Raw genomic sequence first — 13685 nt, 5'->3', positions numbered from 1 at the left:
GACCAGAGAGGACTCAGCCTTGCCCCTAGTACCTGGAACAGGAACAGCCTAATGCACTCTGTGGGACATAGTAAGAGTTCCTCTCCTTGTATTTAGTTCTGCTGATTAACAAGTGGGCTTGGGCTTCAACAAAGTTCTATTCAGTGAGAAAGAACAAGGAAGCGGATGGAGGAATGTTTTGGATGGACTAAAAGAAAAGCAGTCATAAAAAAAAAAAGGGACGCGCGGTAACGGTAGGATGGTGGCGTTGGTACCTTTTGTGGTTCCCATCGTGGGTGACAAAACATTGCTGGTGTGGGAGCTGAGCTCTGGACCCACGGCCGAGGCCTTGCAAGTGAGCCGAGCAGGGGCGGAGGGAGGGGTGGAGGAAGCCACCCCGTGCCCCAGTAACTGGGCGCCCCGCGGTACTGCTTCAGCACCTCATCTGCCTGTGGTCTCCGCTGAGAGGAATCTTAGTTCTAGAGCCGACCTGAGCAGTCAGCTCGCCCCCACAGATTTTTGAGAGGTAGTTCCCAACAGATGGCATTGCCTCCTAATTCTTCTCGAAGCTTAGGATTTCAGAGGGAAACTTGGTCCTGAAATGAGACGTGTTTGGAGTTGCAGGCTCACCACAGTTGCCTGCGGCGAAGGGCTGGGGGAGCATAAGGGAACGGGCGGTTTGGCTTCCTGGGAGTGAAATTTCCTGCACTTACTTAGCATGGGACCACCCTACAGCATTCTCTGTTCATAGTCTTCTCCCAGTTTCGCCTTCTGTATTCAGTGCGAGTCTTCCCAAACGCAGCAGTGGCTGGTCCTGGGTTCTATGCCATCATCAAGTTTTATTCAGCAAGGGATGCCCACAGAGCCCAAAAGGCATGCGACCAGAAGCAGCTTTTTCAGACATCTCCAGTGAAGAATTCTCAATCGTAATCCTTTGACAAGAGTTGAAGATTCTTATCTTTTTAAATTGCCAGCATTAAAATATTTAGACATGGGAACAACACAAGTGTCACTTACAACAATTGAAAGCATCCTCATGATGACCCTTGAATTGGAAAAACTGAGGTGGGTCAAAAAGGATCTTGCTGTGATTTATGTCATAGAGTATTCTGCGTACAAATTGAAGGAGAAAAACCATATCATCATCTCAATAGATGCAGAGAAAGCGTTCGACAAAATTCACTCCCATTTATGATAAAAACCCTGCAGAAAGTAGGCATAGAGGGAAATTTCCTCAACATAATAAAGGCCATATATGACAAACCCACAGCCAACATCGTCCTCAATGGTGAAAAACTGAAACCATGTCCACTAAGATCAGGAACAAGACAAGGTTGTCCACTCTCACCACTATTATTCAACATAGTTTTGGAAGTTTTAGCCACAGCAATCAGAGAAGAAAAAGAAAAGGAATCCAAATTGGAAAAGAAGAATTAAAGCTGTCATTGTTTGCAGATGACATGATACTATACATAGAGAATCCTAAAGATGCTACCAGAAAACTACTAGAGCTAATCAATGAATTTGGTAAAGTAGCAGGATACAAAATTAATGCACAGAAATCTCTGACATTCCTATACACCAATGATGAAAAATCTGAAAGTGAAATTAAGAAAACACTCCCATTTACCACTGCAACAAAAAGAATAAAATATCTAGGAATAAACCTACCTAAGGAGACAAAAGACCTGTATGCAGAAAACTATAAGACACTGATGAAAGAAATTAAAGATGATACAAATAGATGGAGAGATATACCATGTTCTTGGATTGGAAGAATCAACATTGTGAAAATGACACTACTACCCAAAGCAATCTACAGATTCAATGCAATCCCTATCAAACTACCACTGGCATTTTTCACAGAACTAGAACAAAAAATTTCACAATTTGTATGGAAACACAAAAGACCCCAAATAGCCAAAGCAATCTTGAGAACGAAAAATGGAGCTGGAGGAATCAGGCTCCCTGATTTTACTTGCAGTGTTTTGTTTTTTTTTTGTTTTTTCTTGTGAATGAGATATCTCCTTTTATTAAGGTATAATGGATGTACAATATTATATAAGTTTCAGGTGTACAACATAGTACTTCACAATTTTTGAAGGTTATATTCCATTATAGTTATTATCACATGTTGGCTGTATTCCCTGTGTTGTACAATACATCCTTGTAGCTTATTTATTTTATACATAGTAGTTTGTACCTCTTAATTCCTACCCCTATCTTGCCCCTCCCCCCTTACCTCTCCCCACTGGTAACCACTAGTTTGTTCTCTACTGTAGATACATATCTTAATCAAGACTCAGAGTACATTGGATACATAATTCTATGTTCTCTTTTTTCTTAATATCATATCAGAACTTTTCCCATCTCCTTAATCTTTGAAAACATGACTTTTAATGGGCTAATTTTCTTTTGCTACCTTTACAATTCTTCTTAGATAAAATAAACCCAAAGAAGTTATCAGGTGGCAACAACCTGGCTATCCCAAAGTGACAAGTGAGTTTAAAATTTGAAAATCAGAGTTATTCATGTTAACTGTTTTCTGGAGGCCTCCATGGCAACTCACCAATAGGCAAGACCAAGGTGAGTTTAAGGTAGCTACACCTGGGAATGTAGAACTCAAAGTCCAGCCGTGGGTCACAGTTATCTCTAGATTTGGGGATAATAGGCTGTCTTCACTTTCTTTTTTATTCCTTTCTGTACAGACTAAATTTGTTACCACAAGCATGCCTTGCTTTTAAAATCAGAAATAAACCATAATGCTATTTTCATTTTGGAAATAGACGACACCTAATTTACCCTGGTTCTCTCATCCTCATTCTCTCTCTCTACACAAACACACACACACGCAAGCACAGCCAGGAGCCCCATTCCCACCTCCCATTTTCCAGGTGCACAACCTCAAACCCTACTCATCCCTCTTCCCGCCTCCCTCTCCCCTGCCCCTCCAGGATCCTGGGCAGGCAGGAATGGGAGTAGGAGGCTTTCACCTGATCCCTCAGTCTTGTCCTATCTGGCTCCAATCCACTCATCTGGAGCCTGATGCCAGGAGCCAGCATTGCTCAGCAGAAAGGAGACAAACTTTGATGGAAATAAGCTTTTTTTTTTTTTTAAATTAATTAATTTATTTATTTTTGGCTGTGTTGGGTCTTCGTTTCTGTGCGAGGTTTTTCTCTAGTTGCGGCGAGCGGGGACCACTCTTCATCACGGTGCGCGGGCCTCTCACTATCGCGGCCTCTCTTGTTGCGGAGCACAGGCTCCAGATGCGCAGGCTCAGTAGTTGTGGCTCACGGGCCTAGTTGCTCCGCGGCATGTGGGATCTTCCCAGACCAGGGCTCGAACCCGTGTCCCCTGCATTGGCAGGCAGATTCTCAACCACTGCGCCACCAGGGAAGCCTGGAAATAAGCTTTTCATGTCAGAAGGGCTGTGCCGCTTCCTGTCTGTGTGGCCCTGATCAAGTCACTTAACCTCGCTGAACGTCAGTTTCCTCATCTGTAAAGTGAGGATGAGATCTAGTTTGCAGGATTATACCACAATTAAATGATATAATCTCTTTATCATACTAAGTGAAGTAAGTCAGACAGAGAAAGACAAATGTCATATGTTATCACTTATATGTGGAATGCAAAACATGACACAAATAAGTGATAACATGTGACATTTGTCTTTCTCTGACTTACTTTACTTGCAGTGTTTTAATGGAACCTATCTACACAATTCGTAATACACCACAGAAGAAAGCTGCTAAGTAAACCTAAGGAATTGACGAGATCACACTTTTATCTTTTAGGCATGTCCTTTTAGCCCTCCCAGGGTGACTGATAGGTATGGAGATCGTATATCTCTCATCACTTCAGCCAACAAGGAAAGAAATCAACAGTAGCATGAGAGTGACTGGAGGTGGGGCAAAAAGGATCTTGCTGTGATTTATGTCATAGAGTGTTCTGCCTACAAATTGAAGGAGAAAAACCATATCATAATCTCAATAGATACAGAGAAAGCTTTCGACAAAATTCAACACCCATTTATGATAAAAGCCCTGCAGAAAGTAGGCATAGAGGGAACTTTCCTCAACACAGTAAAGGCTATATATGACAAACCCACAGCCAACATCATCCTCAATTGTGAAAAACTGAAACCATGTCCACTAAGATCAGGAAAAAGACAAGGTTGCCCACTCTCACCACTATTATTCAACATAGTTTTGGAAGTTTTAGCCACAGCAATCAGAGAAGAAAAAGAAATAAAAGGAATCCAAATCAGAAAAGAAGAAGTAAAGCTGTCATTGTTTGCAGATGACATGATACTCTACATAGAGAATCCTTGAGATTGGAGTCATTGGGAGATTTAGGAGTCATAGGAGTCATCCTATGAGATGATGACTACCATAATCCCTATTTTACAGATGAGGAAATTGAGTCATAAAGCTAATAAATGACAGACCTGGGTTCAAACCCAGGTAGTCTGGCTCCAGAATCTCTACTCTTAACCACTTTGTTGTATTACCACCAATGAGATGGGGAGAGGGGCATGTTGCTGTAAAGAAGATGGAATAAAGATGGGAGAAGAATAGCTGTTAAGGAATTAAATAATGGGGTAAAAAATGGAGAAGGAAAAAATAAGGGCAATTAAAAGTAAAAGACTGGAGGAGAGGGAAAAATAGTAAGAAGGAGAATGAAGATAAGGAATCATGGACAAACAAAAGGTGGAAACAGAAAGTCAGTCTATGTGGATTGGGGAGATAAGGAGGACCCAGGAAGACCTGAAGAAAGGCTGCCATGTCAGGCAGGATGCAGAGAACAAATGAGGAAAGATGATTCTTACATGATGGTGAAGGCGCCGTTGTAGGTGTTAGGCTCTGGCTCAGGCACTCTGTGGAGCTTCTTCTTTGGGCTGAGAACAACACATGACAGTGTCTCATTTTTGCAGCTACAGAGCTCACATATGCTGATGTTTGTGGTGGCATTCTGTTCTGGCTGCTTCTTTTCTGGGGTATATTTTACACCAGGAATACCTGTGGATACTGAATACTGAGTCGAAGGAAAAAGAACTGTCTCAGATGGCCTTGGTTGCTGAGATATGTTAACTCCTAGGTCCACAGGTGGAACTGTGACTTGAGTCAGGTGTGGTTGTGCAAGTGTCACCTCAGGGTGTTTTGGAGGGGGAGCTGTAGTCTGCCGTAGGGATGTAGAATGTCCAACCTCCATAGTGGGTTCTGGAGTTGTGGTTTGCTCTAGGTCCACATGATGAACTGTGACACTGGATGATGTTGAATGCTGACCTTGATCCTTACTTGGGGTTGGAACTGTCACCTCCTGCAGGAATGGAGATTGAACTACAACCTCCTGAGGTGCCTCTGGAGGCTGAGTTGGGGTCTCCTGCATGATTGGAGAATGTACAGTCTCCATATTGGATTCTGCAGTAACGGTAAGTTCCACATCCATAGGTTGAATTGTGACTTGAGTCAGGCTTGGCTGTGCAAGTGTCACCTCAGGGTGTTCTGGAGGGGGAGGTGTAGTCTGCTGCAGGGCTGTAGAATGTTCAGACTCTGTAGTAGGTTCTGGAGTTGTGGTAAGCTCCAGGTCCAAAGGTTTAACTGTGATACTGGGTGATGTTGGATGCTCAGCATGATCCTGATCTGGTGCTGGAACTGTCACCTCGGGATACAATGGAGACTGAGCTACAACTTCCTTAATGAGCTCTGGAGGCTGAGCTTGGGTCTGCTGCATGGTTGGAGAATGTTCAACCTCCATACTGGATTCCAGAGTTAACATAAGTAAGAGGTTCAAAGGTTGAACTGTGACCTCAGTCAAGGTTGGATGCTGAGCCTGAACTTGCTCTGGATTTGGAAGTGTCACCTGGGGGTATGTTGGAGGAACTATAGTCTCCTGCAGGGGTGTGGAATGTTCAGCCTCCATAGTAGGTTCTGGAGTTGTGGTAAGCCCCTGGTCTAAAGGTTGAACTGTGACACTGGGTGATGTTAGAGGCTCAGTGATCCTGATCTGGTGTTGGAACTATTGGGTTCTGATATACTGGAGGCTGAGCTACAAAAACCTCCTTAGGTGGTTCTGGAGGCTGGGTTAAGGTCTCCTGCATGGTTGGAGAAGGTTCATCCTCCTTAGTGGGTTCTGGCCTTATGGTCAGTTCAAGGTCCAAGGTTGAACTGTGACCTCAGTCAAGGTTGGATGCTGAGCCTGAACTTGCTCTGGATTTGGAAATGTCACCTCGGGGTATGTTGGAGGAACTGCAGTCTGCTGCAGGGCTGCGGAATGTTCAGCCTCCGTTGTAGGTTCTGGAGCTGTGGGAAGCCCCTGGTCCAAAGGTTTAACTGTGACACTGGGCAAGTTTGAATGCTGAGCTTGATCCTGTCGCAGTGTTGGAACTGTCATCTCGTAATGCATTGGAGTTTGTGCTACAACCTCCTTAAGTGGCGCTGGAGGCTGAGATGGGGCCTCCTGCTGGGCTGGAGAAGGTTCTGTCTCTTTAAGGGGTTCCAGAGGTAGGTCTGGGAACTCCTGTTGGACTGGAGAAGATTCCATATTCTCAGGGGGCTGTAGAAGCTGAGGAAGGGTTCCTTGAGGGACTGGAAATAGTTCCACCTTTGCAGGGAGCTCTGATGACTGAGCCTGAAGCTCCTGCTGTGTGGGAGAAGGTACCACCTCCTTAGGGGGCTCAGGAGATATAGCTGAGCCCCCCTGGGGAACTGGAGACTGAGCTGGGGCCCCCGCCTGCACTAAAGAAAGCTCTATCCCTCCAGGGGGATCTGGAGTCTGAATAGGGTCCTCCTGCTGCACTGGAGGATGTTCAACCTCTTTAGTGGGCTCTAGAGTTAAGGCAACCGCCAGATCCACGGGTTTAACTGTGATATTAGGCAACATTGGATGTTCAACTTCACCTGGACCTAGAGGTGAGAATGTCACTTCATTATGTACTGAAGGTTGAGCTGCACCATCTGTAGAGGCCCCTGGAGGCTGAGTTGGGTGCTGATGCTGGACTGGAGAAGGTCCAACCCACTCAGTGGGCTTCGGATGCTGAGCTGAGCTCTCCTGCTGGCTTGGAGAAGGTTCAGTTTCCTCAGGAAGCTCTTCAGGTTGAGTTGGGGCTCCCTGCTGAACTGGAGAAGGTTCAACATTTTCAGAGGGGGTTGGATGCTGATTTGAAAACTCTTGCTGGACTGACAAAGGTTCCAACTGCTCAGGGGACACTGTAGACTGAGCCGAGGTTTCTTGTTGGGGTGGAGAAGTTTCAACCTCATTAGTGAACGCTGGAGTTACGATAAGTGCAAGATCCACAGGTTTAACAGTGACATCGGGCCGCTGCAGAAGCTGAGCTTGATCCTGACCTAGAGGAGAAACTGTTTGTCACGTGATGCTCTGGAGATAAAACTACAGTCACATTAGAGAGCTCTGGAGACTGAGTTGGAGAGGATTCAACCTCACCAGGAGCCTGTGGATGCTGAGCTGTGGCTTCCTGCTGAGGTGGAGAAGGTACAAGCTCAGGAGCCTGTGGATGCTGATCTGGAGTCTCCTGCTGGGTTGTGGCAGGTATAACTTCCTCTCCAGGATGCTCTGGATACTGAGCTGGGGTCTCCTCTTGTACTGAAGATTTAATATGTGTACCGGCTTCTGGAGATTGGGCTGGTGCATCCTGTTGAACTGGCAAAGGTTCAACCTCCTCAGGTGGCTGTGAAGGCAGTGTGGGGGCCTCATGCTGGGTTGTAGAAAATTCTGCATTAGTAAGGGGCACTGAGGGCTGAGCTGAAGGCTTGTGCTGATTTGGAGAAGGTCCCACCTCTGGAGTGGGTTCTTTTGTTATGGTAAGCTCCACATCTGCAGGTTTGACAGCGACACTGGAAAAGTTTGAATGCTGAGCATGATGGTGACTTGGAGGTGAAACTGTCATTTCATGAAGCTCTGGAGGTTGAGCTGGCTGTTCCTGTTGAGTTGGAGAAGGTTCCACCTCCCCTGAAGAAGGCTCTGGAGGCTGAGCTCGTTGCTCCTGCAGGGTTGCAGAAGGTTCTGTCTCCACTGGAGACAGAGCTGGGATCTCCTGCTGGGTTGGAGAAGATGCTGCCTCATTAGGGGGCTCTGGAGACTGAGCTGAGGCTTCCTCCTGGGTTGCAGAAGTTTCAGCTTCTCCAAAAGACTCTGAAAGCTGAGCTGTGGTCTCCTGCTGGGTTGCTGGTTTCACCTCCTCAGGAGGCTCTGTAGGCTCAGAAGGCTGAGTTGGTTGTTCCTGTTCACTTGGAGAAGGCTCAGCTTCCACAGGAGGCTCTGGAGGCTGACCTGTGGTCTCCTGCTGGGTTGGAGAAGGTTCAACTTCTCCAGGAGGCTCAGAAGGCGGAGCTGGTTGCTCCTGCTCACTTGAAGGCTCAACCTCTCCAGGAGGCTCTGGAGGCTTAGCTGAGGTCTCTTGTTGGGTTGGAGAAGATTCTGTCTCCTCAGGATGCTCAAGAGGTGGAGCCAGGGCCTCCTGCTGAGCTGTAGGAAATTCAGCTTCTGTAGTGGGCTCTGGAGTGATGGTAAGTTCCAAATCCAGAGGTTGAAGTGTAACACTGGGCAAGTTTGAATGAGCGTGATGCTGAACGCCAGGTAGAGATGCTACCTCATCACTCACTGGAATTTGAAGTACATACTCAGTAGGGAACCCTGGAGCCTGAGTTGGGGCCTCTTGATGGAGTAGAGAAGGTTCAACCTCCTCAGGGCTCTCTGGAGGCTGAGATGGGTTCTCCTGCTGGACTGGAGAAGGTTCAACCTCTTTAGTGACCTGTGGAGTTATGGAAAGGGCCAGATCCAGAGGTTTAACAGTGACATTGTACAAGTTTGACTGCTGAGCTTCATTTACCCCATGATGTACTACTGGTTGAACTACAACCTCCTTAAGTGTCTCCAAAGGCTTGGCTAGGGCCTCCTGAGGACTTGAAGTTTCTAGTTCCTCAGGGGCCTCTGAAGGCTGAGATGGAGCCTCCTGCTGAACTGGAGGTGGTTCTACCTCTTCAGTGGGCTCTGGATGCTGAGCCCGGGCCTCTGCCTGGGGTGAAAAAGATTCAACCTCCTCAGGCGTCTGTGGATGCTGAGCAGGGGCCTCTTTCTGGGGTAAAGATTCAGCCTCCTCAGTGAGCTCTAGATGATGAGTTTGGGCCTCCTGCTGGGATGGAGAAATTTCAGCTTCCACAGGGGGCTCTGGAGGTTCATCCGGGCTCCCCAGAAAATCCGTAGGTAGGCTGTCCTCAGGATAAAAGGCATCCATACTGGGATCTAAATAATCACCCTGCAACTGTTGTTCTAGACCCTGAGTTTTTTTTTCAAATTGGCCTGTAGTTTCAACAACTTTGGCAAGCCGTCGATGCTGAACTAGATCTTTCTTCAGGTTTGGGGGTGAAACAATAAACTTCACTGGTTTTGAGCTCTTACTACCTAGAGGTGGAACAAGTATTTCAAATGATTGGTGACCTTCAGCCTGATCTAGACTTATGTTTTTCGTCTTATATTTGTGTCGAGAAGGTGGAATGAAGGTCTAATTCTGATTCCAATCCAGCACTGGAACTTCCTCTGGGAGCTTTTGATGTTGGGTTTGCTTGTTATTCAGATTCTGATGTGGAACACCAAACTGAACTGGCCCTGTAGGCAGCTCTCCAACCGAATCCGAGTCCGGGTATGGAACCTCAGTCTCAGTCAACTCCTGATGAGGCGGGGCCAACATCTGGACTGGAGACGAGGACGTCAAGTAATTAAAGCCCCTGGCTTCTGCCAGGGGTGTAAGGGCATGGGGCAATTTGGGAGGGGGGTCTGAGACGTATGAAGACCAAGCCTCAGTCAGCCGCGGGGGGTTGGGGGTCACCTGGACGGGGCCCAGGGCCCACTCCGGAGGCTGAACTGCCTGGACTAGAAACCACAGTTGTTGCCACGTGAGGAGGAGCCGTGGCAACCAAAGGCGCAGCCGGGACATAACACACGGCGGCTCCCCGGCGCAGTGACCCAGGCCACTGAGGAGCCAGAGCCACATCCTGCGTCCGAGCTGAACCGCTATGCCAGCGCCGACGCTAGGGCTCACGTTAGCAACTGCGCGCCCCTCCCCCACCTAACGTCCCACCCGTTATTTATGACGTGTTTAGTTCCGCCACCTTTATTAGGTTCGTGCGGAGATCCAATCCGCGCCACCAGAGTGGGCCTTTTTCCCAGAGTCCCCAGGGCGCAAGCCATCCTTCCCCTTGCAAAGGCGACAATTACCTCCTGCTGGGCCCTCTTCCCAAGCACTCCCTGCCCTCCCTGGCCCCAAACAATGAGGCGGGATTTGGGCTGCAGACCCGAGTGGCCCCAAACTCCAGCGGCCCAGGGGTGGAGGGGGGTTGGGGAGGATGCAGAGCTTCCCAAGGAAACCACAGGACCTGGCATTCTGGGAAATTCAAAAGTGCTAGTGCAGTTCTGGCAATCTGAACTCTTCCTCCTCAAAGCTGAGGTCTGAGAGACATTCTTCCTCCCTTTGGCCACACAGTTGACAAGAAAAGTAGCTGACCTGCAAAATGAGCACCAGTTATGGTGGCGGGAGGGGAACACACCTTACAATTATTCTAAAATGTTGCGTATATATGTCCATGCCACTCTCTCACTTTGTCACAGCAGCTTGGTGGTTTGTGACCACCTAGAGGGGTGGGAAATGGAGGGTGGGAGGGAGGGAGACGCAAGAGGGAAGAGATATGGGAACATATGTATATGTATAACTGATTTACTTTGTTATAAAGCAGAAACTAACACACCAGTGTAAAGCAATTATACTCCAATAAAGATGTGTTAAAATAAATAATAAATGAATAAATATTTTTTAAAAAAAAGGGATTTCCCTGATTGCGCAGAGTTTAAGAATCCACCTGCCAATGCAGGGGACGCAGGTTCGATCCCTGGTCTGAGAAGATCCCACATGCTGTGGAGCAACTAAGCCCGTGTGACACAACTACTGAGCCTGCACTCTAGAGCCCGTGAGCCACAACTACTGAGCCCACGTGCCACAACTACTGAGCCTGCGTGCTGCAACTACTGAAGCCTGTGAACCTAGAGCCCATGCTCCACAATAGAAGCCACTGCAATGAGAAGCCCGCACACTGCAACAAAGAGTAGCCCCGCTCGCCACAACTAGAGAAAGCCCATGCCCAGCAACACAGCTTCCCTGGTGGTGCAGTGGTTAAGAGTCCACCTACCAATGCAGGGGACACGAGTTCCCCACAGCAGCCAAAGACCCAACGCAGCCAAAAATTAAAAAAAAAAAAAAGAAGATGGCGGAGTAGAAGGACGTGCTCTCACTCCCTCTTGCGAGAGCACCAGAATCACACCTGGCTGCTGGACAATCATTGACAGGAAGACCCTGGACTTCACCAAGGAGGATACCCCACGTCCAAGGACAGAGGAGAAGCCACAGTGAGATGGTAGGAGGGGCGCAATCAGAGTAAAATCAAATCCCATAACTGCTGGGTGGGTGACTCACAGACTGGCGAACACTTATACCACAGAAGTCCACCCACTGGAGTGAAGGTTCTGAGCCCCACGTCAGGCTTCCCAACCTGGGGGTCCGGCAACGGGAGGAGGAATTCCTAGAGAATCAGACTTTGAAGCCTAGTGGGAATTGATTGCAGGACTTCGACAGGACTGGGGGAAACAGAGACCCCACTCTTGGAGGCACACACAAAGTAATGTGTGCATTGGGACCCAGGGGAAGGAGCAGTGACCCTGGGGGAGACTGAACCAGACCTACCTGCTGCTGTTGGGGGATCTCCTGCAGAGGCGGTAGGTGGCTCTGTTTCACCGTGGGGACAAGGACACTGGCAGCGGAGGTTCTGGGAAGTGCTCCTTGGCGTGAGCCCTCCCATAGTCTGCCATTAACCCCACCAAAGAGCCCAGGTAGGCTCCAGTGTTGGGTTGCCTCAGGCAAAACAACCAACAGGGAGGGAACCCAGCCCCACCCATCAACAGTCAAGTGGATTAAAGTTTTACTGAGCTCTGACCGCCACAGCAACAGTCAGCTCTACCCACCACCAGAGCCTCCCATCAAGCCTCTTAGATAGCCTCAACCACCAGAGGGCAGACAGCAGAAGCAAGAAAAACTACAATCCTGCAGCCTGTGGACCAAAAACCACAGTTACAGAAAGATAGACAAGATGAAAAGGCAGAGGGCTATGTACCAGATGAAGGAACAAGAAAAAAAACCCCAGAAAAACAACTAAATGAAGTGGAGATAGGCAACCTTCCAGAAAAAGAATTCAGAATAATGATAGTGAAGATGATCCAGGACCTTGGAATAAGAATGGAGGCAAAGATTGAGAAGATGCAAGAAATGATTAACAAAGACCTAGAAGAATTAAAGAACAAACAACAGAGATGACCAATACAATAACTGAAATGAAAATACAATAGAAGGAATCAATAGCAGAATAACTGAGGCAGAAGAACGGATAAGTGACCTGGAAGACAGAATGGTGGAATTCACTGCTGTGGAACAGACTAAAGAAAAAAGAATGAAAAGAAATGAAGACAGCCTAAGAGACCTCTGGGACAACATTAAGCGCAACAACATTCACATTATAGGGGTCCCAGAAGGAGAAGAGAGAGAGAAAGGACCAGAGAAAATATTTGAAGAGATTATAGTCAAAAACTTCCCTAACATGGGAAAGGAAATAGCCACCCAAGTCCAGGAAGCGCAGAGAGTCCATACAGGATAAACCCAAGGAGAAACACGCCGAGACACATAGTAATCAAAGTGGCAAAAATTAAGACAAAGAAAAATTACTGAAAGCAGCAAGGGAAAAAACGACAAATAACATACAAGGGAACTCCCATAAGGTTAACAGCTTGGTTTCTCAGCAGAAACTCCTGCAAGCCAGAAGGAGTGGCACGATATACTTAAAGTGATGAAAGGGAAGACCTACAACCAAGATTACTCTACCCGGCAAGGATCTCATTTAGATTTGATGGAGAAATCAAAAGCTTTACAGACAAGCAAAAGCTAACAGAATTCAGCACCACCAAACCAGCTCTACAACAAATGCTAAAGGAACTTCTCTAAGTGGGAAACACAAGAGAAGAAAAGGACCTACAAAAACAAACCCAAAACAATTAAGAAAATGGTCATAGGAACATAAATATCGATAATTACCTTAAACGTGAATGGATTAAATGCCCCAACCAAAAGACATAGACTGGCTGAATGGATACAAAAACAAGACCCATATATATGCTGTCTACAAGAGACCCACTTTAGACCTAGGGACACATACAGACTGAAAGTGAGGGGATGGAAAAAGATATTCCATGCAAATGGAAATCAAAAGAAAGCTGGAGTAGCTATACTCATATCAGATAAAATAGACTTAAAATAAAGAATGTTACAAGAGACAAGGAAGGACACTACATAATGATCAAGGGATCAATCCAAGAAGAAGATATAACAATTATAAATATATATGCACCCAACATAGGAGCACCTCAATACATAAGGCAACTGCTAACAGCTATAAAAGAGGAAATCGACAGTACCACAATAATAGTGGGGGACTTTAACACCTCACTTACACCAATGGACAGATCATCCAAAATGAAAATAAATAAGGAAACAGAAGCTTTAAATGACACAATAGACCAGATAGATTTAATTGATATATATAGGACCTTCCATCCAAAAACAGCAGATTACACGTTCTTCTCAAGTGCACACG

General features: G+C 46.8%; 1 protein-coding gene across 2 annotated transcripts; it reads left to right on the top strand.

The window, feature by feature from the left end:
• The first annotated feature begins 225 nt into the window (after positions 1–225).
• Positions 226–1037, top strand: LOC118885545 (RAD52 motif-containing protein 1-like). 2 transcript variants are annotated; one of them, XR_005017506.1, is made up of 2 exons: positions 226–334; positions 731–870. XR_005017506.1 is itself a non-coding variant. In XM_036834251.1 (2 exons), exons 1-2 carry the CDS (start codon positions 239–241, stop codon positions 907–909), a joined length of 291 nt encoding a protein of 96 aa, XP_036690146.1. In that variant the 5' UTR covers positions 235–238; the 3' UTR covers positions 910–1037. The 2 variants fall into 2 exon arrangements, 1 of the variants encoding a protein (XP_036690146.1); XM_036834251.1 differs by having other exon boundaries at positions 235–334; positions 715–1037.
• Positions 1038–13685: the final 12648 nt, after the last annotated feature.

Source organism: Balaenoptera musculus, chromosome 19 (genome assembly GCF_009873245.2).
Source record: "Balaenoptera musculus isolate JJ_BM4_2016_0621 chromosome 19, mBalMus1.pri.v3, whole genome shotgun sequence".
NCBI lineage: Eukaryota > Metazoa > Chordata > Mammalia > Artiodactyla > Balaenopteridae > Balaenoptera > Balaenoptera musculus.
The sequence above is the reverse complement of the archived record's forward strand: the minus strand, read 5'-3'. Positions and strand labels throughout refer to the sequence as shown.

Coding starts and splice junctions, on each gene's coding strand:
- LOC118885545 (XM_036834251.1), top strand. CDS start 239: ATGGTGGCGTTGGTACCTTTTGTGGTTCCCATCGTGGGTGACAAAACA. Junction 335..714: donor CCACGGCCGAGGCCTTGCAA/GTGAGCCGAGCA, acceptor ACCACCCTACAG/CATTCTCTGTTCATAGTCTT.